Raw genomic sequence first — 26,453 nt, forward strand, 5'->3', positions numbered from 1 at the left:
TAATTGCCCCTGGCTTGGGTATCACTTAGGCCTTTTTTTTTTTTTTTTTGGTGCTTAAATGTCAGCTGAAGTATCTGGGTCTGGAAGAACTACTTCCAGTACATTAGAGACTGTTGGTGTTATATATGATGATACTTTTCCTGTAGTGTCAGATTTTGCATGTCGTTCCACCAGTAGGGTAGTCAGACTTCCTACTTGTTGCTTGGCTCTGGCCATCCAAGAGCCCCATATGGTAACTGTTCTAGTCTTACAGACTTAATCCTGGCATTGGCACAATATTCAGTATTTAAATACTGCTGACTTGACTAAGCCTTCTGTGACAACTTTTCTCCCTTAATTGAAACAGACTGTTTCTTGTTGTTAGACATTGTAGTATACCTTAATAGTGTTTCTAACTTCTCTCTCAGTTAGGAGGACATTGTTGAAGCAAGATTTGTGTTAAGATTTTCTTTGTGGGGCCAGAGAGGTGGTGCTAGAGGTAAGGTGTCTGCCTTGCAAACCCTAACCAAGGAAGAACCTCGGTTCGATCCCCTGGCGTTCCATATGGTCCCCCCAAGCCAGGGGCGATTTCTGAGCTTTAGCCAGGAGTAACCCCTGAGCATCAAAAGGGTGTGTGGCCCAAAAAATCAAAAAAAAAAAAAAAAAAAAAAAGATTTTCTTTGTGTTTTCCATGGTACATAATACAAATCCTTTATCACATAGCAAGCATGCATTAGACACTTATTTATTTATTTATTTATTTATTTTTGGGTTTTTGGGTCACACCCAGCAGCACTCAGGAGTTACTCCTGGGTCACACCCAGCAGCACTCAGGAGTTACTCCTGGCTCTGTGCTCAGAAATCCTCCTGGCAGACTCGGGACCATGGGATGCCAGGATTTGAACCACTGTCCTTCTGCATCTAAGGCAAATGCCTTACTGCTATGCTCTCTCCAGCTCCTCCTTTTTTATTTTTTATGCTATTTATTTATTGATTGATTTTTAGGTCACACCCGGCAGAGATCAGGGCTTACTCCTAGCTCTGAGTTCAGAAATCAAACCACTGTCCATCCTGGGTTGGCTGCATACAAGGCAAAATCCTACCTGTGCTATCTCTCCATCCCATTGCTTTTTTTTGTTTTTGTTTTTGTTTTTGTTTTTTGGGCCACACCCGTTTGATGCTCAGGGGTTACTCCTGGCTAAGCGCTCAGAAATTGCCCCTGGCTTGGGGGGACCATATGGGATGCTGGGGGATCGCCACCTCACTGGCCCCCCCATTTCTTTTTTTTTCCTTTTTTTTTTAATAATTATTATTTTTTAGGTCACACCCAGCAGCGCTCGGGTTCCTCCTGCCTCTACACTCAGAAATCGCTCCTGGCAGGCTGGGGGGGGAGAGGACGGGACCATATGAGATGCCGGGATTCGAACCACCGTCCTACATGCAAGGCAAACGCCCTGCCTCCATGCTATCTCTCCGGCCCCTCCACCCCTATTTCTTTGTTTTTGTTTTGTCTTTTTTTTCTCATTTTTGGGTCACACCCAACAGTACTCAGGGGTTATTCCTGGCTCTACGCTCAGAAATTGCTCCTGGCAGGCTCAAGAAACCATATGGGATGCTGGGATTCGAACCACTGTCCTTCTGCATCTAAGGCAAATGCCTTACCTCTCTACCTCTCCGGCCCTTGTTTTTTTTTTTTGTATATGCTTAATGGTTCTCCCGGCTCTATACTCAGGAATTACTTCTATTGGTGATCATGGGGCCATATGGGATGCTGAAGATTGCAAGTCAAGCACTCTGCCTACTGTATCTCTCTGACCCCAGCACTTTTTTGGGGGGGGGTCCTCTGTGCTCAGAAATCGCTCCTGGCAGGTTCGGGGGACCATATGGGATGCTGGGATTCGATCCACCATATGTCCCGGATCAGCTGCATGCAAGGCAAATGTCCTGTCGCTGTGCTATCTCTCCAGCCTCCCAATACTTTATTTTAATTTTGGGCTGATTCAGAGTTGCTGAGGGCTTACTCCTGGATAAGTACTCAGGAATCACTCCTAACAGGGATTGTGGGAATTTTTGGAGTGCTGGAGATCAAACCCAGGTTAGTATGTATAAGGCAAACATCCAACCCACAGCTATAGCTTTGGTCCCAAAAATGCTTTTTATTGCCCTGTATCTTGAGTTTGTTTTTGCATGGGTGTTTTCACCATAAACTTAGAGTGCATCTTGACCTGATGTGTGGGAAGAGCTGTGTTAATTTACCCTAATTCTTTGTTTGCTGGGACCACTCTTGGTGAGTATATGGGGACCATTTATAGTGCTGGGAATTGAACTCTGTTTGCTTTGTGCAAGGAACGTGCATTACCCACTGTACTGTCTCTTTGGCCCAATACTTCCTCATTTTTAATTGTTTTTCTTTTGTTTTTCAGGTTGCCATGTTTAAGTATTAGCATTTGTGTACATCTGCATTTGAAAATGGCAGAGGGAAACAATGAAGAAGTGATTCACTTGAACAATTTTCATCGCCACAGAAGGCAAGGTAAATGTTCTCAGCTTGTCGTTGCTATTTTCCTTGTAGTATAGTTATATCTTCTTTGAAATGAACCCATTGTACCATGTAAAATTCTTTAGAAAAGCAGGGAAAATTGGTGCTTGTCATATTGGAATTGTGTCAAATAGTAATACCTGCTGGCTTGAGTAAGATTTAAGAATTCTTCAGGGAGTGGGAATATACTTCAGTGTAGAACCATTTCACTTGCAAGTGTGTGAGACCCTGGGCTTAATCCTCAGGACTGGAAAAAAAATAAAAAAGAATCATCAGTCATAATTAGGTTAATTAGCAATTAGTTAGCAAAAAGAGCTGTGAATGTGCAGCCCTCTTAAGAATGTACTCCTGGGGCAAGAGAGATAGCATGGAGGTAGAGCGTTTGCCTTGTATGTGAAAAGATGGTGGTTCAAATCTCGGCATCTCATATGGTCCCCCAAGCCTGCCAAGAGTGATTTCACAGTGTAGAGCCTGGAGTAACCCCTGAGTGAAGCCTGTTGTGACTCAAAAACAAAACAAAAAAACCCAAAACCCCCCCCCCCCAAAAAAAAGAATGTACTCTTTAAGAGACAGGAGTACTGGGGGCTGGAGAGAGCGTGGAGGGTAGGGCATTTGCCTTGCATGCAGAAGGATGGTGGTTTGAATCCTGCCATCCCATATGGTCCCCCAGCCTGCCAGGAGTGATTTCGTAGTGGAAAGCCTGGAGTAACCCCTGAGCGTTGCTGCGTGTGACCCAAAAATCAAACCAAACCAAAACAAACAAGAAGTGACAGGAGTACAGAAACTCCACAATTCTCTATAAAAAGAAAAGAAGGGCCAGAGGGTAGTAGGGCATTTGCCTTGCATGTGTTCAACCTGGGATGGACCAGGATTCGATTCCTGGCATCCCATATGGTCCCCTGAGCAGACCAGAAGCAATTTTTGAGCCCAGAGCCAGAAGTTACCCCTAAGCACCTCCTGATGTGGCCCAATGATTTGAAGGAAAAAAAAAAAAAGGCAGCAGCAGCCCTGGGAGCATAGCCGGTTAAGCCTAATGTCAACAAAAAGTATAACTTTGTGCCACACCTGGCAGTATTCAGGGCTTACTTCTGGGATTAACCTTCAGGAATCAGTTTAGACCAGCTTGGGAGACAATATGGGATGTCAGGGATCAAAACTGGGTCGGCTGCTTATTATATCTCTGATCCCTCAATTTGTTTATTTTTATTTTGAGGTCATACTCTATTGTGCTCAGGGGTTAATCCTGGCTCTATGCTCAGGAATCAGTCCCAGCGGCCTTAGGGTATCATATGAGATGCTGGGGATTGAACCTGATGTGCTATTGCTCCAGCCTTTCCAGTTTCTTTTTTGACAGAAAATTATTCTTAGTCTGATAGGGGAATTTTAGTTTATGTATTCTTTTAGGGTTTAAACTTCAGAAAATTCATTGATTCAGAAAGGTAAGGGTGTCTGCATTTCTTTAACATTACTAGATAAATACAAATTTTCAAATCATGGTTTATTACTTTTGTACCTGCATCTATTAGATATGGGGGGCACATCCAATCTGGTATTACCTGTCTCTGATGGCACCAAGGAAAGGGGTGTGGTGCAAGGGATTGACCCAGGTTCTTGCATATGCAAACCATGAGCTCTGCCACTGTGGCACATCCATAACCCTAAGTTGAATTAAAATAAAAAAACTCGGGGCTGGAGAGATAGCACAGCGGCCTTGCCTTGCAAGCAGCCAACCCAAGACCTTAGGTGGTTGGTTCGAACCCCGGCGTCCCATATGGTCCCCCATACCTGCCAGAGTAACCCCTGAGCACTGCTGGGTGTGGCCCCAAAAAAACAAAAACAAAAACAAAAATTAAACTCATGCTTGGCTTACAGGGGGGGAAAGGTGTTATTTTGACAGTACAAATTTTGTGAAAGCTGTTTCAATACATTTGTTTCTTTCCCATTGATAATACATTGTGCTTATGAAGATAATTAAATATTTAGCTTTCAGGGCCCGGAGAGATAGCACAGCGGCCTTTGCCTTGCAAGCAGCCGATCCAGGACCAAAGGTGGTTGGTTCGAATCCCGCTGTCCCATATGGTCCTCCGTGCCTGCTAGGAGCTATTTCTGAACAGACAGCCAGGAGTAACCCCTGAGCACTGCCGGGTGTGGCCCAAAAACCAAAAAACCAAAAAAAAAAAAAAATTAGCTTTCAGAGCATTTAAAATTGAACATTTTATTAAGCAAATAAATTGAGGAAGTAAATAAAATTACGTAATTTTGCAAATTATGAGTGCATGAGAAATAGGATTTTTTTTAAAATAGGATGTTACTAGTTTATTCTGATTTGGTAATGATAGTGTCCATAATTTATTTTGATTCATAAGGTTTTAAATCTTAGCTAGAATTTGAGAATATGATCTTATCTAGTTTTCTGTACATATCTGTCAAGTTGTTACAGTTGTTTTTTGGCCATTCCTGGCTCTGCTCTAAGGGATTGCTCCTGGCTAGCTCAGAGGACCATGGAATACCAGGGATAAAACCTAGGTTTACTGCATGCAAGGAAAGCACCCTACCCTTTATACTATTGCTTTGGTCCCTCTGATTCCATTTTTAAGAAATTAGCACAATTTTATTAACAGATGTTTCAACATAGGGTAAGGAAAAATTAGAATAGTTCAACTCATATGTTCTCTTAATTATTCCCAAAATGTCTTACTGTTTAGATGAAGCATAGCTTTTTGTTTGGTTTGGGTTTGGATTTTGGGGGGAGTCACACTTGGTGGTTCTCAGGGTTTATTCTTGATTTGTGCTCAGGGATCATTCCTGATGAGGTTTTGGGGACCATATCAGGTGCTGGGAATCACACACAGGTCCACAACTGTGCTGACCCTGTCAAGGTCAGCTTCATCTGGGATCAATGGAACTGAGAATGTTCTCCCCCCAACTCGTGATGGAGAAAGAATGGGCCCCAGGCTGATGACCAGACAGTTTATTCTCATACAACAAGGCTTATATAAAATGAAAAGAGGAACTGGGATATCTGAAGCTCTCCATCCCCATCTCTGGTCAGGTGATTCGGGAACAGTGTCACAGAGGGCATCCAACATCTCTCCCTTTCCTGTTTGCAAAATATTAATATGGGCTCCGCATGGATTACATTTCTCTGCAGGAGGCAGGATCCCAGAATCAGTAAAACAAACATGATAAGTAGGACAGTACAAGTGCTGACAACAGCATGGGTGAGCAGACCCATTATACCTTTTGGGAGGTTACACAAGGTTGGAACTATTCCAGTCACAAAATAATCCCTTTTTTTTACTCTTTGTTTGGTTTTGGTTTTGGTTTTTGGGTCACACCCGGCCTTGCTCAGGAATTACTCCTGGCTCTAAGCTCAGAAATTGCCTCTGCCAGGCTTGGAGGACCATATGGGATGCCGGGATTCGAATCACCGACCTTCTGCATGCAAGGCAAACACCCTACCTCCACGCTATCTCTCCAGCCTCCATTTTTTACTTTTAAGATATGACCCGCTCCTATACCCAGAACAGAGCTTATTGCAAAGTATCCAATCATTGTTCAATATTGTGATTGACTGGCCTGAACTATACAGAGGTGGTATGAGTCGTTCTGCCATGCTTTGACAAAATTATGCACCTGAACCAAGCAGGGGTCTCAAACATTTTGTGGCCCTGCCCTAGAGGAATCTTGTTTTGTTTTAGTTGTTTGGGACACACCCCCAATGTTCAAGGCTTGCTACTGACTTTGCACTCAAGGATCTTTGCCTCCTGCGTCCCCTAGGTAAATTGAGTTTGAGACCCCGGATTTAGAGAGCCATGCCTGGGACAGCAGCGTAGCAATAACAGGTTAAATCCCAAAATTGGGGCGATCAGAGATCAGATGAATCTGGATTACAGGGAGCATTGGAGTAGGTGTGTCACATCCTCTGACAGTGTCATAAGTCCTTTAGCAGTGGAATGCTGCCACTCTCAGTCAGATTGGCTGGCAGCCATACATGTCACTTAGAAAAGAGAGTTAAAATTCAAGTGAAAAAAAATATTGCTAAGAGGAAGACAGGGAGGAGAAGTACATGAAAATGGGATATAGAATAATCTAGAGAAAAATTAAAAGATCAGGAGCGATTTCTGAGCATAGAGTCAGGAGTAATCCCTGAGCGTTGCCAGGTGTGACCCAAAAACAAAAAAAAGAAAGAAAGACAGAAAAGTTAAAAGGTGCGATTTCTGAGCGTAGAGCCAGGAGTAGCCCTTGAGCGCTGCCAGTGTGACCCAAAAACAAACAAAAAAAAGGGGGGGTCCGAGTGGTGGCGCAGCAGTAGGCTGTTGCCTTGCACATGGCTGACCTAGGATGGAACGTGGTTTGATCCCCCAGAGCCAGGAGCAATTTCTGAGCGCAGAGCCAGGAGTAACCCCTGAGCATCACAGGGTGTGGCCCCCCAAAAAATTTTTTTTAAAAAAGGGGGGGAGTAGAAGGGAAGAACAGTTTATCTAAGCATGGGGCCCTGGCAGTGTCCAGTCAGCAACCTGTACATGAGAGGGCATTTCTGTCTGGTAAAGCAATTACAGCTTAGCAAGACCCCCCCTTTTGGGGGAGGGGCCACACCCGGCAGCCCTCGGGTTACTCCTCACTCTGCACTCAGAAATAGCTCCTGGCAGGCTCGGAAGACCATATGGGATGCCGGGGATTCGAACCTGGGTCTCAAACCTGAGTCTGCTGCATGCAAAGCAAATGCCATAACACTGTGCTATCTCTCTGGCCCCTCCCTTAAATAACTTTAAACTGAACTTAAAATTCTAGAGCTAAACCTATTTCATGCTTTAAAAGGGTGTGGCGGATTTTACATTGGATTCCAGTTGAAGGCTTTATTATCTCTATGGCATAGAAAACAGCTTTTACACCAAAACCATGGTTTTCTCTCAGCCTTTACAATTAGCATAACAAACTGTTTATCTTTAGTAAAAGTGGCTGTTATTTTGCATAGATGCAGTAGGAAAGGGGATAGTAATTTTTTTTTTTTTTTTTTTTTTTTTTTTTGTGGTTTTTTGGGTCACACCCGGCAGTGCTCAGGGATTATTCCTGGCTCCAGGCTCAGAAATTGTTCCTGGCAGGCACGGGGGACCATATGGGACGCCGGGATTCGAACCGATGACCTCCTGCATGAAAGGCAAACGCCTTACCTCCATGCTATCTCTCCGGCCCCGGGGATAGTAATTTTTAACCTTTCCCAGGAGGCATTTGGTCATATTTTTGAGAGTCCTTCTTCTAGGTCTTGGGGGACATAAAGATTCCATTTCCCTCATTTCCATCTAGCTAGTGGCTGTCAACTTTAAAACAGTACCCTTGTAACCAATGTACTTGAGCCCTTGGGCTCTTCCTTACCCCATTTCTTTGCCATGGTGTTACAAGCCAGTTGCAGTGTCCGTCTGAGGCCCTCTGTGGGACCCATGATTTGGGATGTTTTGTTTCTCTTAGCCATCAGGTCAGGGAGACCAGAATGAGCTCTAATATGAATGATGAAAGATGTTCAGAGTTCTTTTGTAAAAGAGCTTATAATTGCTGAAGCAAATCCTGGACCACTTGGTTATGGACATTTAGGGAAAATTACTTTCATTTTTTTTTTTTTTTTTTTTGGTTTTTTGGCCACACCCGGTGACGCTCAGGGGTTACAACTGGCTATGCGCTCAGAAGTTGCTCCTGGCTTGGGGGACCATATGGGACGCCGGGGGATCGAACCGCAGTCCGTCCTAGGCTAGCGCAGGCAAGGCAGGCACCTTACCTCTAGCGCCACTGCCAGGCCCCTGGAAAATTACTTTCTAGGGAAAAGGACAACCACAAATAGGCAGAGTTCTTCACCTCAGGGTGTGGTGGGTCTTGGGGTACACCACATCAGGGTAGTAGGACATAGATAGCCCTGAGGATACATGAGATACTGGGAAGAAGCTCAGCCATATACATTGGGTTTTAAGGGTGCCCTGGAGCAACACTGTGTTGTTTGGTATTATCTCCTTTTAGAGCTCTCTGAGGTAGGAAGGATGACCCAAGGTCAGGCTCAATTAGGAGTCATGGGGAGATGGTGCTCCTCTTTTGTGTCCATCTCCGGTCAGGTGGCTCGGGAACAGTCACAGAAGGCATCCAGCCCATTGTACTACTGTTATAGGTTTATGGAAGTATGGCTCTTACTACAAGAGCACATGTGTCACTTGGAGGAGACAATTTCACACTCTTGAACTTGTCTTAAAGCTTGAATGCACCAAACCCAAAGCCAATGACAACAGACTAGATACCCAATCTACAACAAGCTATAAAGTGGAGACCAGTTACTAGTATTCTGGGGAGGTAAAGGTGGGAGATATGGGAGACATGCTGGGAAAAGGAGTGGAGGGAGGACAACACTGGTGGTGGGAATGCCCTTCATTATCACTATGTACCATAGGGCCCGGAGAGATAGCACAGCTGTGTTTGCCTTGCAAGCAGCCGATCCAGGACCAAAGGTGGTTGGTTTGAATCCCAGTGTCCCATATGGTCCCCCGTGCCTGCCAGGAGCTATTTCTGAGCAGACAGCTAGGAGTAATCCCTGAGCACCGCCGGGTGTGGCCCAAAAACCAATAAATAAATAAATAAATAAAATAAAAATAAAATAAAAATAATAATTCTGTGTAATGCATTCAGTCACAAAAAAAAAAAAAAAGAATGGTGCTTGGAGATTACACTGGCTCTGCACTCCGGAAATCATTCCTGGCAGGCTTGGGGAATCATGGGATTCTGGGGATGAAAACCAAGTCGTCCACGTGCAAGGCAGACTCCCCGCCCACTGTGCTATTGCTCTGGCCCCTGTATTTTGTGTGATTTGATTTAAGGTATAGAATGTGGTTTTGCTGCCTTCCGGTAACAGTTCTCTGCTTACTTTTAGACTGGATCAATGTCAGAGATAAACCCATCACCATATCTGACTCCTCTGATGAGGAAGGGGTTCCGATGGTGATCACCCCAACTGCTCACCAACATGACGACGACGACGATGACCTGGATGACGAGGATATCTTGATCGAAGTGAGTATAGTTAATGGTCTTGATTCTTCAGCTCCTCTGAATGGGTCTTGTCACCTTGGTCTAGAATAAGTTGCAGCATACTTTGTTTGGTCACTGTCCTCATTTTTGAGTTAGAACAGCACTCTGCCTGAGGTTTTTAGAAGCTATATATTTTGGTTTGTTTCTGGACTTAGTCTTGGGTTTTGGATTTTGTTTCTTTCTGTCCTATACCAGACGTTTAGTTCTGTAGTACCTAAGGGGGCATAGGAAAGAAAGAAATTGAATACTCAACTATAATTTCATTTTTCCTTAGACAAATAAACCTCAGACACCACGACCTAATCCTATCAAGCCAGCTGCCCAGTGGCGAGATCTCAAAAGATTGGGAGGACCTAAAAAGTCTAGAGCTGCATTTGAATCAGATAAGAACAGCTATTTTTCAGTGTACAATAATAGCTCATTGTTTAATTCTGGGTCACAGGATGATTCTGGAGATGAATACGATACATTTCTGGATCTTGGGACTTCTGCAGTTTCTGAGTTAATTAAGCCAAGTGGTCAAGCTGAAAGAGAACCTAAGCCTGGACCCAGTCATAACCAAGCACCAAATGTCATCATTCGTCCGAGATCAGAGCAGAAAGTTATTATCTTGGAAGAAAGTAACCTTTTCCCAGATAGCGACACTCTGGAAATTCAGAATCAGTCATCAAGTACTGGAGAATCATCTGCTGTCATCGATGACCAGGCGATCGAGGAAGACTACTGGTTAGATCATCCTTACTTACAGTCTCTAAAGCAACAGCCTAAGGAGAGAACAAACCAGGTTACTCCTCGAGAAAGGCAGCCAGAAGTAGAACTGGGTCCATTGTTATACCAGCATGAACCTCCAAGACCCCAGCAGAATCGAATTCCTGCTCCCCCTTCCACTCATCCAGCCCATCCTCTCGAAGAACTTGAAGATCAGCAATTAGCAATAGATGATGAAGCTCCTGGACCAGCCTATCCGATTCAGGGATCTCAGGAATCCAGTCTGGGAAACTACTGGGATCAAGAAGCTACTTCAGAAGATCAAGAACTTGTTGCACTATTAGTGAAAGAAACAGTAAGTTTTGTTTTATTAAGTAAATAATTGTAGGTACTAAACATAGTTTTCTTTCAAAAGAATGGTATGTGTGAATACTATTTTCCACATTCTATTTATAGATAAATAGAAGAAAATAGGGGCTGGAGAGATAGTATGGAGGTAAGGCGTTTTGCCTTGCATGCAAAATGACGATGGTTCGAATCCCAGCATCCCATATGGTCTCCCGAGCCTGCCAGGAGCGATTTCTGAGCATAGGGTCGGGAGTAACCCCTGAGCGTTGCTGGGTGTGACCCCCCAAAAATATAGAAGAAAATATATAAAAATTAGAGGAGCTGGAGTGAAAGTACAGCAGGTGAGACATTTGCCTTGCATGCAGTTGACCTGGGTTCTATCCCCAGCACCCGTCATGGTTCCCCAAGCATGGTTCCCCAAGCACTGCCAGAAGTAATTCCAAGTGGAGAGCCAGATGTAACACATGCGCACTTCCATTTGCTCAAAAAAAAAAAAAAGTTCTTGAACTTAAGAACTTTTTAAGAACTTGAAAATTTCTAAGATTGTGCTTGTTTCAGTAGCACATATACTAAAATTAGAGCAACAGTGGAGAGAAAGTTAGCAGGCCAGAGCGATAGCATGGTGGGAGGGTGTTTGCCTTGCATGAGATAACACTGGAGAGAGCCCGGTTCAATTCCTGGCATTCCATATGGTCCCTCAAGCCTGCTAGGAGCGGCTTCTGAGTGCAGAGCCAGGAGTAACCCCTGAGCTCTACCAAGTGTGACCCAAAAATAAAAATTAAGAAAAGGAGGGCCCGGAGAGATAGCACAGTGGCGTTTGCCTTGCAAGCAGCCTATCCAGGACCAAAGGTGGTTGGTTCGAATCCCGGTGTCCCACATGGTCCCCCGTGTCTGCCAGGAGCTATTTCTGAGCAGACAGCCAGGAGTAAGTAACCCCTGAGCATCGCCGGGTGTGGCCCAAAAACCAAAAACCTAAAAAAAAAAAAGAAAAAAGGAGGGACAGGACCGGTAGCATAAGTGTTAAGGCATGTAACTATCCTGCGCTAGTCTAGGATTGAACACGGTTTGATCCCCGGTGTCCCATATAGTCCCTCAAGCCAGGGGCAGTTTCTGAGCCACATAGCCAGAAGTAACCCCTGAGTGTCGCTGGGTGTGGCCCAAAAAAACAAAAACAAAAAAAATTTAAGAGAAAATTAGCTTTGTTCTTGTGGGGGGGCCACACCCGGTAACACTCAGGGGTTACTCCTGGCTATGTGCTCAGAAATCACCCGTCTTTGGGGAATCAAAACCAGGTCTGTCCTGGGTCAGCCACGTGCAAGGCAAACAGCCTACCACTGTGCTAACACTCTGGCCCAGTCAAGGCCTTAAGTTCCCAGATGGTAGAATCAGATACATTGTGAATTTTGGGCCTCTGGACAAATGGTGGGCACTGCATTCCTGAGAGCCTTGGAACTGCCTCCCAGTCTCTGTTCCCCACCCCAGTCTTTATCAACCCATTCATTCCACCACAGTATATCTTGCTTCTTTTTTGTTTGTTTGTTTGTTTTGGTTTTTGGGCCACACCCGATACTCCTGGCTGCCTGCTCAGAAATAGCTCCTGGCAGGCACGGGGGACTATATGGGACACTGGGATTCGAACCAACCACCTTTCGTCCTGGATCGGCTGCTTGCAAGGCAAATGCCGATGTGCTATCTCTCCAGGCCCATATCTTGCTTCTTTTTTTTTTTTTTTGGTTTTTGGGCCACACCCTGTGACGCTCAGGGGTTACTCCTGGCTATGCGCTCAGAAGTTGCTCCTGGCTTGGGGGACCATATGGGACACCGGGGGATCGAACCGCGGTCTGTCCTAGGCTAGCGCAGGCAAGGCAGGCACCTTACCTCCAGCGCCACCGCCCGGCCCCCATATCTTGCTTCTTAACCAAAAAAAAAAGTTTAGTAGCTATATGGTGGTTATCACATTGGAAAGAAGAGCTTTATGTTCTGCTTGCTATTTATTGCTTTTTGGGCCATACCCAGTGATGCTCAGAGGTTACACTACTGGCTCTGCACTCAGAAATCGACCCTGGCAGGCTGGGGATCCATATGGAATGCCGGGAATTAAACCGAGTTCTTTCTGGGTAGGCTGTATGCAAGGCAGTCACCCTATCTGTGCTAACTCTCTGACCCTTGTTGCTCTCTTTTTGTTTTTGGTTTTTTTGGGGGGTTACTTTTGGCTCTACGCTCAGAAATCACTTCTGGCAGGCGCGGGGGACCATATGGGATGCTGGGATTCAAACCAATGGCTTACCTCCATGCTATCTCTCCGGCCCCTGTTGCTCTCTTTTAAACAAATTATTTAAACCTATGGAAGATCTTGGGTCAGAACTAGATTGTGTTTTGTATACCTTTAGAGTTCTTTGCCTGGACAAGAGATATGTTCAATATCTTCCTGAAGAATGAGGAGTGAACATGCAAACAGGGCCAGAGTCCAGATGATCTGTTAGGGAGGTACCTTTCTTTTTGTGTAAATTTTTTTGGGGTTTTGGATCACACCTGACTATGCTTAATGTTTGCCCCTGCCTCTGCAGTCATGGGTCTCTCGTGGCAGGTTTCGGGGGTGGTATGTGGTGCTAGGTTAGCCATTGCAAGGCAAGCACATCCAGTGTACCAAAACACCAGCCCTCAAAGTATATTTCTAGACAATGTACTCTGTGTGGGCAGATAAATCTGGGCATCTTGTGTTGAATTTTAACTCAGCCTTTCTAGCATTTTTCTGGCTTTTAGTATTTTATATACTTTTTGTGATTTTGTTTGTTTGTTTTTGGGTCACACCCAGCAGTGCTCAGAGGTTACTCCTGGCTGTCTGCTCAGAAATAGCTCCTGGCAGGCACGGGGGACCATATGGGACACCGGGATTCTTTTTTTTTTTTTTTTTTTTTTTGGTTTTTGTTTTTTTTTTTGTTTTTGGGCCACACCCATTTGACGCTCAGGGGTTACTCCTGGCTATGTGCTCAGAAATCGCCCCTGGCTTGGGGGGACCATATGGGACGCCGGGGGATCGAACCTCGATCCTTCCTTGGCTAGCGCTTGCAAGGCAGGCACCTTACCTCCAGCGCCACCTACCCGGCCCCTGACACCGGGATTCTAACCAACCACCTTAGGTCCTGGATCGGCTGCTTGCAAGGCAAACACCGCTGTGCTATCTCTCCCGGCCCCTGTGATTTTTTTTTTTTTTAACTTTATTGATTGATTGGTTCTTGAGCCATACTCAGCAGCTCTCGGGGGCCACTCCTGGCTCTCTGTACTCAGTAATCATCCCTGGCAGGCCAGAGGACCATATGGGATGTCAGGAGTCAAGCCAGGTCCCTCCTGGTTGAGCCGCATGCAAGGCAAACGCCTTTACCGTGTGCTATCCCTTCGGCCCCTATCATTTTGTTTTTGTAACTATTCTTTTTGTTTGTTTGCTTGGAGGGGGTGGGCCACACCAGGTGACACTCAGGTTACTTCTGTCTATGTGCTCAGAAATCACTCCTGGCTTGTGGGATCACATGGGCCAGGGATCGAACCCAGGTCTGTCCAGGGTCCGAACCCAGGTCTCTCTGGGGTCAGCTGCCTGCAAAGCAAAAGCCCTACCACTGTGCTATTGCTACAGCCTGTTTTGTTTTGTTTTGTTTTGGGACCACACCTGTTGGCTCTGAGCTCAGAAATCACTCCTGGTAAGTCGGGGGACATATGGGGATCCAGGAATTGAACAGGGATTGTTCCCACTCCAGCCCATAATTTGTTAACTATTCTTTTTTTTTTTTTTTTTTTTTTTTGGTTTTTGGGTCTCACCCGGCAGTGCTCAGGGGTTACTCCTGGCTCCACGCTCAGAAGTCGCTCCTGGCAAGCACGAGGGACCATATGGGACGCCGGGATTCGAACCGATGACCTTCTGCATGAGAGGCAAACGCCTTACCTCCATGCTATCTCTCCGGCCCCTTGTTAACTATTCTTGAGTGATTAAAATTTAAATAATAATTTTATTTATTTCCAGGAAGCAAGATTTCCAGATGTAGCAAATGGGTATATAAAGGAAATTATTCATTTGAAGGATTATTATGATTTAAATGAGTAAGTATGCAATATGTCTTTTTTGGCTTTTTTCCTATTGTAAAATAATACATATAAAAATTTACCCTTTTAGTCAATTTTTTTGTTTGTTTGGTTTGATTGGTTTTCAGGCCACACCTGTGGGCACTCCTGGCTCAGGGAGCCAAAGGGGATGGAACTGGGGTCCATCCACAGTTGGCCACATGCAAGGCAAACGCCTTATTGCTGTGCTATCTTTCTAGCCCCTTAGACATTTCTTTTAAACTTAAAGTTCATTGCCATAAAGTACATTTACTTACTTTGGTTTTGGTTTTGCTTTTTGAGGGCCATACTCAGAGGTACTTGGGGTCTCTCCCTGACTCTGCTAAGGAATTCTCTTCTTCCCAGAGGGCCTATAGATGCCTATATGGGCGTCTTGTGTGCACATTCACTTTTGTGCAATAATCACTATAATTACAGAACTTTATGGTTTGATGTAGGGTGATGTGGGATTTGGTTTGGGCCCACACCCAACAGTGCTCAGTGATTACTCCTGGCTCTCTACTCAGAAAGCATTGCTATCAGTGCTTGGGAGACCATATGGGATACCAGGTATCCAATTTGGGTCAACTGCATGAAAAGCAAATTCCCTACCCATTGTACTCTCTCCAGCCTGCTGTTAAGGTGTTTTTGTTTTTTTCTGTTTTGTTTTTATTGTTTTGGAACACACCAATGGTGCTGAGGGATTACTCCTGGCTCTATGTTCAGAAATCACTCTGAATACCACCACACTTTTTATTTCTGTCATTCTGAATGTGGTAATTTTTTGATTTTGACTCATGCTTTTCTTGTGCTTTGCTTGACTACCTGTGAAATTATTTCTTTATAACTCATTGATTATCCTCCTCATGGTATCACTATAGATACTGTCTGAGGTTTACTGAGCTGATTGGTGTTTATGTCTTTGGTGTTAAGATTTTCACTCATTGAACTTCGTGGGCTGCTTCTCTGTGTTTTTCTTATTGGTTACCTCATGTTTTTGCTGTGTTGGAAATGAATCTTTGTAGCTAACCAACCTGGAAGATGCTGAGGGATTCAACTGATAGTTGCTTCAACCTGGAAGATGCTGAGGGATTCAACTGATAGTTGCTTTCTTTCTTCTCTGCCCTCCTCATAGAAGCATAACTCTGAGCAGTGAGTCATGTGCTAAGTAGGTATGCCATGCTGGTGCATAACTGGCATCATACTTTAGTAGGAGCTGTGATGTGGAATTTCCAGTACCCACTAAGTAGGGAGAGTTCTGCCTTCATTCTGGGTCCAATATCAGCCAGAGACAAGCCTCACATGGGATGTCGGGACAGAAAGCAGAAAGAAGGTCATGGTACTGAGTGGCTGATTCTCAGGGCCAGAGTGATGGCAAAATGGGTAGGGCTTTTTTTTTTTTTTTTGGCTGACCTGGTTCAATCCCAATATCCTGAGCCTGCCAGGGATAACTACTGAGCACAGCCTGGAGTAACCCCTGAGTGCTACTGGGTGTGACGCAACCTCCACCCCAATTCCCCCCCCCCCCCCAAGAAAAAAGAGTGGCTGATTCTTGCTTCAACTTTCAAAGAACTTTAACCATGAATAGCGACCAAGATATGCTCAGAACTGTTAGTGGGTGTGTCTTTTTCATATTGGGGGGGGGGGGATACACCCATTTCATCCTGTGTCCCAGTGGACTTGGTTTAAAGAGTGTTAGATAAGAAACATAGGACTGGGGCCGGAGAGATAGCATGGAGGTAAGGCGTTTGCCTTTCATGCAGAAGGTCATCGGTTCGAATCCCGGCGTCCCATATGGTCCCCTGTGCCTGCCAGGAGCAATTTCTGAGCATGGAGCCAGGAGTAACCCCTGAGCACTGCCGGGTGTGACCCAAAAACCACACAAAAAAAAAACAAAAAAAAAGAAACATAGGACTTCTGCAAGTGATAGTAAAAACGTGGTATTAAGTTGTGCTTACTGGACTTTGAGGTAGATGAAGGGAGTGCTTAGCAGTTAAACCAAGACTGATACTTCTGAGGAGCTGAAAGGTTTTATTGCTATTAGCTCCAGTTTTTATCCTCCCAAGTGGGAAAATTGCAAGGCAAGTGTTTTACTTCCTGTGCTGTGTCCAGGCCTTTAACATAGTTTCTTTTCTCTATCCCCTTTCTATTGGACCTGTCTTATTAATAGAGGATTCATTATGGACAGTAGATAGAAGAAACCTGGCATGAAAGAAATAGAGAATTATAAGTGAGAAACCAAGGAGAGAGGGGTTTGGGACTGGAGCAATATCACAGCGATAGGGTGTTTGCCCCATAGACTCCTGTTCGATTTTTGACATCCCATATGGTCCCCTGAGCTTGTCAGTATTCTGGGTGTTTTTTTGTTTGTTTTTGTTTTTGTTTGTTTTTTTTTGGTTTTTGGGTCACTCCCAGCAGCGCTCAGGGGTTACTCCTGGCTCTACACTCAGAAATTGCTCCTGGCAGGCTCATAGAACCACATGGGATGCCAGGATTCGAACCACCGTCCTGCGTGCAAGGCAAATGCCCTACCTCCATGCTATTTCTCTAACCCAGTATTTTGTATTTTTACTCTCATCACTTTCAACATCATTATTTTGTATTTTCTCATTAGTATTTCCCCTTCCCTTTGCTCTTGAATAACCAGAAATTACACACATGCCAGGCTGAATTTTTTAGCTGTGCTTGCTGAGGGCCTTGCATCTGGTTATGGTGGTTGCATGTTCTACCATAGTGCTTACTGAGGTTTTTGTATTCCTTTAGGTGAGCTGCTTGTATGTGCTAACCAGGGGTAACACTCTTAGTTGATGTCCATTGGTTGTGGTTATGGTGTTGCTGAAGGGCCTAACATCACACCCCTTTCTGTTGGTGCTTCCAAAAACATGAAGCTGGCGTAGCCCCCAAATCACACTCTGGTAGTTAAAGACAACAGTCCTACCAGGAGCATATTCAACACGTTTTAAATACAAAAAATTTCAACTTGTGAGCATATGCAACCACTGCACTACAGCTCTTGTGCTCCATTTACCAGTATTTTAATTTTTTTCTATTAAAAATATTTAAGTTACATTTATAGTGCTCTTAATAGTAATGTTTCAGACATACACTTACTGTACCATATCCACCACGATTTAAAACTAGCAAGCAAAAATATAAATTGGCTATTTCGTTTGTGTGTTTTTTCTGAGAAGACATTTTAATTCCTCGACAAACCAACTGTCAGTTCTGACCAACTACTTTTATTTTCCTAATATTGCAGCTAAATGAGTGGGCAAGTATGGTATCTGTACTCAGTACAACAGTAATGTTATTTGTTTTTTTTACAGACTTTGTAATTTTCTTCTGGAAAATCCAGATTATCCAAAGAGAGAAGATAGACTCATTATCAACCCCAGTAGTAGCCTGCTTGCCAGCCAAGATGAGACAAAGGCAAGTGTGTACTCCAGGAAATACTGTTTTGGGGGGAAATACTGTCTTTGGGGGAAAGTAGTGCTTTAGAGGAGCACATTTTTTTTTAAGTCTAGCTGGGGAAACTGGTTTTTAGCATAGACTAGTGGAATTTCCCAGTCCAAGCCACTTTAAATCCTGTGTTAACTTTCAAGTAACTTCTCTTTTCCACAAAACATCAAATTTTCTTTTAACTTTTTTTTTCCAAATTGAAGTGGTGGGGGGGGGTCACATAGTAGACCCATGATCGATCATTGGCATCTCAGATGGTTTGGACATGTAGCCAACCCATGTTCAATCCTTGGCATCCCACATGGTCCCCTGAGCCTGCCAGGAGTAATTCCTGAGAGCAGAACCAGAAGTAACTTCTGAGTCTGGTATTTCTCCCCATCCCTCCCCCCAAAATTTTAAATTTCAAAGGTTTTGTACAGATCACTTGGGTATTCACCAGCAATATTATTTTTGGAGAAGACTTCAAAGCTTCATCCTAGTAGTGCTTAAGGGCGACCACATCTTCAATTAAATAGGAGACTAAATGATATTAAGGATCAGTTTTAGGCCCTTTGAGTGATCTCCCCACCCCCAGCAGTACTAGTAAAAATTTTCACAGTGTCTACTTTGCCACATATCCACTCTCTTTTTTTGTTTGTTTCTGGTTTTGGCCATTGGGTCTCACCCATCGGTGCTTGGGTTACTCCTGGCTCTACGGTCAGAAATTGCTTCTGGCTGGCTTGGGGGGGACCGTATGGGATGCCGGGATTCGAACCACCGTTCTTCTGCATGCAAGGCAAACACCATACCTCCACGCTATCTCATTGGTTCGTATATTCATTCTTTTGTCCATCAACATAGCTTCTGTATTGTATTATGATCCATTTCAGAGTACATTTCCAAAGTGTCAGTACATCTTATCTGCTCCTTCACCAATTTATAGCTCTAAACTAGAGAATTAGTAGAGGTTAACATGTTTGTCTTGCATAATACAGAGACCCCAGTTTGAAAAACCTGCCACTACCTATGATCCCCAAACACTGGAGAGGCACTCCTGAACACAAAGCCAGGAATAGCCTCTGAGCACTGCCAGATGTGTATCTCCCAAAACCTTTTTTTTCCCCTTAATTGTATTTGATTACTGACATCACACACATACACACAAACATTTCACCAAGTTGTAAACACACACACACCAACCCACCAACAGTGGGTTAACTGATCCTGGTTAACCTCCATCTTACCAACAGTGATCCCTGAGTGCAAGCCAGGAATAAGCTTAGAGCACAGCCAGGTGTAGCCTCCCTCCAAGAAAAATAAACTGATTGAAGATAATTTTTTGTTTTTTGTTTTTCGGCCACACCCAGTCAGGCTCATTTGGGGCTAAATTTTGTCTCGATGTTTTTTCACAGTGAATCACTTTTTTGTAGGGTATTTGGTTTTTGCTTGTTTGGTTTGTGGGCCACACTCAGTGACGTTCAGGGTTATTCCTGGCTATGTGCTCAGAAATTGCTCCTGGCTTGGGGAACCATATGGGATACCAGGGGATCAAACCGTGGTTCGTCCTAGGCTAGCGTGCTCAAGGTAGATGCTTTACCACTATGTGCCACTGCTCTGGCCCCTGAAAATAATTTTTTTGTTTTGTTTTTTTTGGGGGTCACACCTGGTTCCACGCTCAGAAATCGCACTTGTCAGGCTCAGCGGACCATATGGGATGCCGGGATTCGAATCTCACTGTCTTTCTGCATGCAAGGCAAAACACCTTATCTCCATGCTATCTCTCTGGCCCCTGAAAATAATTTTTTAAGTCTCAATCTTGATTTATGATCCATACAAGCATTTTTATTATGGTAAAAGAAAGTATGGGAGCCCAAGCTACAGATAGTACAATGGGTAGGGTGCTTGCGGGTAGGGTGCTTGCCTGGTATGTGGTTAATCAGAGCTCAATTCCTAGCACTCCTGATGATCCCTTGAGGCTGTCAGGAATGATGAGAGGAGTAAGTCATGAGCACTGCCTTTGTTGCTCCTCACCACCTCATAAAAACACATATAGGGCAGGAGCGATGGCACAGCGGTAAGGTGTTTGCCTTTGCCTTGCATGCTGCTGGCCCAGGACACCACAGTTCGATCCCCCGGCATCCCATAAAGTTCCCAAGCCAGGAGTGCATAGCCAGGAGTAACCCCTGGGTGTCACCGGGTGTGGCTCAAAAATCAAAAAGATTTCTTTCTAATTTTTTACATAGAGATTTTGCTTTATTAAAGACTATTACTTTATCCTTTTATCTTCCACAAAAGAAAAAACAAAATTTTGTTGTTTGGGGGCCATACCCAGCAATGCCTAGGACTTAACTGCTGTTTCTGCACTTAGGAATCACTCTTGGCAGTGATTGGGGAACCATATGGGATGGCAGGAATCCCACCTAGATTGGGCCTCTGCAGTGCAAGCACCTTATCTACTGTATTTTCTCTCTGATCCCCACAAATTTCCCTTTTTGTGCGTGTGTGGGTTTTTTTGTGTTTTGTTTTTGGCCACACCTGATGACACTCAGGAGTTACTCCTGGCTATGTGCTCAGAAATCGCTCCTGGCTTGGGACACCATATGGGATGCCGGGGTTCAAACCCAGATCTGTCCTGGGCAAATGCCCTACTGCTGTGTTATCACCCACAAATTCCCCTTTTGACTAGTTTCTTACATAGTCTATAGTAGGAAAAAGTTTAATCTGAATAGAAAGAGATGACTAAAGATTGTACTCAAGTCTCCAGCTATAATTTTTGATTTTTGGAAAGTGGTGGCCTACAACCAGCAATGCTCAGGGCTTCTGGCTTTGTGATACCATTCTTGGCAGGGGGCTAGGGACCATATCAGGTGCCAGGAATCGAACAGTTCAATTAATCTACTATACTTTCTCCAGCCCCTTCAGCACTGCTTGTTCACTAGTTCTAGTTTATTAAACTAGCCTCCAGATAGATTTTATCTCTTTTCAGAACTCGTATTCTTATAATGTAGTTATAGAAATGAATGAAATCATGCCAGTCTTTAATAAGGAGTCCTTATGATTTTCCCTGGTGGAAAATGATTCTTTTTTTTTTTTTTTTGGTTTTTGGGCCACACCCTGTGACGCTCAGGGGTTACTCCTGGCTATGCGCTCAGAAGTTGCTCCTGGCTTCTTGGGGGACCATATGGGACGCCGGGGGATCGAACTGCGGTCCGTCCTAGGCTAGCGCAGGCAAGGCAGGCACCTTACCTCCAGCGCCACCGCCCGGCCCTGGAAAATGATTCTTGTGGCCTCTAATCCTGTACTTCTTTGTCATTTCAGTTGCCTAAAATAGACTTTTTTGACTACTCAACATTGGTTCCTCTTGACCAGCGCTGCTTCATCCAAGCTGCTGACCTCCTGATGGCCGACTTCAAAATGCTCAGCAGTCAGGACATCAAGTGGGCCCTGCATGAGCTCAAAGGACACTATGCAATCACCAGAAAGGTGCTCTACCTAGTCTTCTTGTTGGGATTACTGTAGACTTTTTATCCCACAATAACAGAATGAAGAGTACAGCTTGCAGAAATTCGGAAAGTTTAAGATGACAAAATGCTAATTAGCCTGTCGGGGTAAAGATAGAACTATTTTCTGCTCAAGATGAACCGAATGATAAAAAATGAGATTAGAATCAAGAAAATTCTGGCTTTCCATAAAGACAGAGAGTGGACTGAAATTTATGTGGATTGGGATGGCAGCTAGTGGATTAAAGATGTGTGTGTTCTTATACTGTTATTTCCCAGTTTGCTTTCTGGCTTGTAGCAGTCCCATTTTTCCCTAGGTAGTCAATCATTATTAGCCAGCCCTTATATGTATAATTTTAAAATTGCCTTTGGTGGGGAGGGGGCCCAGCGCAAGAGCACAGTAGGAAAGACATTTGTCTTGCACAAAGCTGGCCAAGGTTCAATCCCTGAATCCCATATTGTTCCCTGGCACCACAGGGAGTAATACCTGAGCACTAACAGTGTGGTCCCAAAACATACCAAAAAAATTGCCTTTAGGGGGCTTGAGGGGTAGTATAAAGCTTGCTTTGCACAAAGCTGAGCAGGAATTCGATAAGCCTGGCACCATAGGTAATCCTCTGAGAACTACCACCTTAGGCACAGCTCCAGGAGGAGTAGGCTCTGAGCATAGCTAGTATGGCCCCCCAAAAAGAAGTGAGGGATGGAAGAAGGAAGAAAGATTATGATTCCTAGTGTGCTTAGTGCTAACAACCCCCCCACCCGCTTTTTGCATGTGCTTTAGGAATAGGGTGTGATATAGCCTCAGAATTCTTGTGAATCTTAACAGTCCATCTTTTTTAACCTTTACTTGACATATACTTTTTAGTATTATTATGAAGGTCCCCACTCTCCATGCTTTCTAGATTCATCTGCATTTATTCTTTGTCATCTGCTTCTATAGAGGTGACTCTGCATCTACCCTGTCCATTCCTTCAGTTTTACATTTTTTAGTACGCATAATTTGTTTATTTTTTGTTTTGGGTTGGTTTTGTAGGGAAGGGGTTTGAACCACACTAAGCAATGCTCAGGGGGTTATTCCTGGCTCTGCAACCAAGAATTACTCTTTTTTTTTTTTTTTTTTTTTTTTTTTTTTGGTTTTTGGGCCACACCCGGTAACACTCAGGGGTTACTCCTGGCTATGCGCTCAGAAGTTGCTCCTGGCTTGGGGGACCATATGGGACACCGGGGGATCGAACCGCGGTCCGTCCAAGGCAGGCGCAGGCAAGGCAGGCGCACCTTACCTTTAGCGCCACCGCCCGGCCCCAAGAATTACTCTTGATGAGCTTTGGGTACCATATGGAATGCTGGAGATTGAATCCAGATCAGCCAAGGGCAAGTGTCTTATGTGTTGTACTCTCTGCTAAGGCCTCTATTGTACTTTTTCTTTTTTTTTTCTTTTGGTTTTTGGTTTTTGGGCCATACCTGGCGGTGCTCAGGGGTTACTCTTGGCTGTCTGCTCAGAAATAGCTCCTGGCAGGCTATGGGACCATATGGGACACCAGGATTCGAACCAACCACCTTTGGTCCTGGATCGGCTGCTTGCAAGGCAAACACCGCTGTGCTATCTCTCTGGGCCCCTCTATTGTACTTTTAAACCATCCTGGCTATGTGCTCAGAAATCGCTCCGGGATTGGGGGAGCTATATGGGGTGCCGCCAGAGTATTTATGAATAGATAAAACTTGTAAATAATGATAATCTTGAAACTAAGTGCAATAAGTCACTCTAAGGGTTTGTGAGGAACACCTTGGGTAATGGAAATTTTAGAAGTAAAGGTTGACAGGGAAGGGGAACTGCATCCATGTAGGACAATGATAGAGCAGGTAGCATTGTGGTATTTGTCATCAACCAGCTCATGATTAGTTTCAGGGAATCAACCTATGAGGGTAAATTGATGTTCAAGAGAGGAATTTTGATTCTGGGAATGAACTTTGTTCAAATCCTAGCTTTCCCCGTTTGAGTAGAAAACCTTTACTTTTCCTAAGCCTTGCTTCTTTAGACTATAAAACTGCCACCTCCCTCTTGGAGTCAATCAGAGAGAAAGATTATGAGTAAAAAGGTCTGTGTCTTGGGCAGCACACAGGATGTATATGTAACAAATGATTATACACTCAGAGAAAGGATGATAGTCCCCTCTTCTCTAGCTAAAAAGTTATCTTTTTGTTGTTGTTGTTACCACGGACTCTAGGAATATACATCTATTTTACTAAATAATATGCTTAGGAGTCAGTGCAGTAATATAGTGTATAGGGTTCTTGCTTTGTACATGGCTATCTGGATTTAATCCCCTGTACTGCAGAGAGTCCTCTGATGCCCACCCACAATGATCCCTGAATGCAGAGCCAGTAACATTGCCAGAGTGTGACCTAAAAAACAAATAAAACAAAAACCCAATATGCTCAAAATGATTTCTTGGCAATATTCTCTTAATAAAGATACATCTCTACAACTTAGCAAATGACTTTGAGATAGGGAATTGCAGCTTGCTGGCATCTATGCTGAGCTCTGTGATTATTTCCTGGTCTCTGTGCTCATAGCCTAGTTTAGGAGATGATGTAAAACAACCAAACACATAAATTTATACATAATCTCTGTGATAAGTAATATGAAGAAAATCTCAAAGTGGTTTCAGAAGTATGGTCAGTATACCAGGGTTAGAGTAAAGAGATGTGCAGCAGGTAGAAAACTGGGTATGCAGAGGCAAAGAGTGTTGCTTCCTAAACCTTTGAAAGAGTACTATAGAGGATTGTTCTCCAAGTCCATGATCTCTCTTCAACTTGTATCTCACTTGTTTGCCTCTGATGTTTGTTTGTTTGCTTATTTCCACTCGGGAGAGGCCTCATTTTTCTCTTGAACACACTCTTAGCCCGTTCTCTCACCTCAGATCTTTCTAATAAGTTTCAACAGAAACTATTTTGCTTTACGTAAAATTCATAAAAAAGCAGTACTGTAGAAGGTTCCAGTCTAGGAAATGTTGGATTGCCAACATGCTGGGTAGAACCTGTAAAAAAAAAACTAGTGAAAACTGGCACTGGATGGTTGAGTTAACAAAAACAGTGGGGAATAGATTGGAGAAGGGAAATTTTGAGTCATCAGCATCTGTGACCTCACCAGGTAAAGAAATTCATGTGAAAATGGAGCCAGGGCTGCCTCAAGGACTCTCAGTATGTAATCATCAAGCAGGAAATCATGCTGAGAGTTTGACTGATCAGGAAGACAGAGGAATGATGTAGGAGAGTGGAGCAGGCAATGCTGATACCAAAGAGAGATCACATGAGGCAATGCAGTATGGATATTAGTAGATTTGTAAGTGAAAAAGTGGCATCAGATGACTTGCAGCTGAAAGAAGGACAGTTTTTTATTGTTAAGATTGTCTACTTGAGCATGTTTAAATTCTCGTTTTTAAAGACCTGAAAAAGAGGAGGGAATCCTGAAGACATGAGATAAAAGGATTATCAGTAGGGTAAAAATTTTGAACTCCAGTAATCATTGCTAGGGGAATATAGATAAAAGCAAAGGGGACTATGGAGAGAGGAAGTTAGTGGAGAGGGGGAAGAGTTGAACAGAAAGACAGAATGTCTAAGTATAATTCCTGAGACATTTTAAATTTTCTTTGTTGTTGTTGTTTTTGGGCCATACCTGGCTGTGCTTAGAGGTTACTCCTGGCAGGCTCTGGGGACCATATGGGATGCCGGGAATTGAACCCAAGACTGTCCTGGGTTGGGAGCATGCAAAGCAAATGCCCTGCCGCTGAGCTATCTCTCTGGCCCCTTGAAACGTGACTTAACCTATACTTTCTATCAGTTCAGTGTAGTGAACCACAACTTATCCTAAGAGTGAAAGAAAAGGAGTGAGAATGTTGTCTGGGCCCCCAGTCCCCAACCACCTTTTTATACTAGGGCAGTTGTCCATTACAGGGGCGCATGTCCCAGTCGGATTGCTGTTATCACCCCTTAGAGATACATTGATAGGATAGCCCTTTGGATACATTAACAGTTTTGTTTTCTTATCTCACCATTTTTTTCTCAGCTTGCAAGACAAATGCCGCTGTGGCTGTGGTAGCTGTGGCTGTGCTATCTCTCCCCGGCCCCATTTCATTTTTTTTTTCTTTTTGTTTTTGTTTGCAGTCAGCATTTTGATCCTGCCATTATATGTAGCAGTTTATAAGATTTGGGGAAACATGTAGTTCTATATATTTTACCATTACGTTGGTTTTGGTTATATGCTCAGGGATAATCCTAGCGGGGTTTGGGGAATTGGAGGACCATATGGAGACCAGGGATTGAACCGAGATCCTCTGAGTGCAAGGCAAAAGCCCTACCCACTCTACTATATCACTCTGGTCCCAACTATTATCTGTTTTTTGTAAGAGAGTAGTATAGCAGAAATTTGGATCCAAATGAGCTTTTGAAACAGTTTCTCCTGTTCTATGTCCCATTGTCAATGATAACATCTCCCTTTCTCGATTTTAAGGCCTTTTCTGATGCCATTAAAAAGTGGCAGGAGCTTTCACAGGAGACCAGTGGAAAAAGGAAAAGAAGAAAAGAAATGAATCAATATTCTTACATTGATTTCAAGTTTGAACAAGGTAATGGCAGATTGTGAGTGTTGCTGACTATGCAAAGCTGCTTTGTAGAACTTTGTTTCTGTGCAAATGTGAGGGAAGTTGAGGTACTGACTATGTGGATCCAGGCCCATGGAGTGACTCTGATGTGAAATACTTAACAATACAGTATTTTAGGGGGCC

The 26,453-nt window shown here is 43.9% G+C and overlaps 1 protein-coding gene across 1 annotated transcript in view; it reads left to right on the forward strand.

The window, feature by feature from the left end:
• The first annotated feature begins 1,960 nt into the window (after positions 1-1,960).
• The window catches only part of RNF216 (ring finger protein 216), a 96,618-nt gene continuing 72,125 nt past the window's right edge, over positions 1,961-26,453 (forward strand). Inside the window, exons 1-8 of the mRNA XM_049788722.1 lie at positions 1,961-2,074; positions 2,403-2,512; positions 9,426-9,565; positions 10,026-10,646; positions 14,655-14,731; positions 18,058-18,160; positions 21,488-21,652; positions 26,180-26,294. Of these exons, the coding sequence (XP_049644679.1) occupies positions 2,449-2,512; positions 9,426-9,565; positions 10,026-10,646; positions 14,655-14,731; positions 18,058-18,160; positions 21,488-21,652; positions 26,180-26,294 (1,285 nt within the window). The 5' untranslated portion in view covers positions 1,961-2,074; positions 2,403-2,448. The remainder of the gene's footprint in view (positions 2,075-2,402; positions 2,513-9,425; positions 9,566-10,025; positions 10,647-14,654; positions 14,732-18,057; positions 18,161-21,487; positions 21,653-26,179; positions 26,295-26,453) is intronic.

The sequence above is a fragment of the Suncus etruscus genome, chromosome 15 (genome assembly GCF_024139225.1).
Source record: "Suncus etruscus isolate mSunEtr1 chromosome 15, mSunEtr1.pri.cur, whole genome shotgun sequence".
In the NCBI taxonomy this organism is placed as follows: domain Eukaryota; kingdom Metazoa; phylum Chordata; class Mammalia; order Eulipotyphla; family Soricidae; genus Suncus; species Suncus etruscus.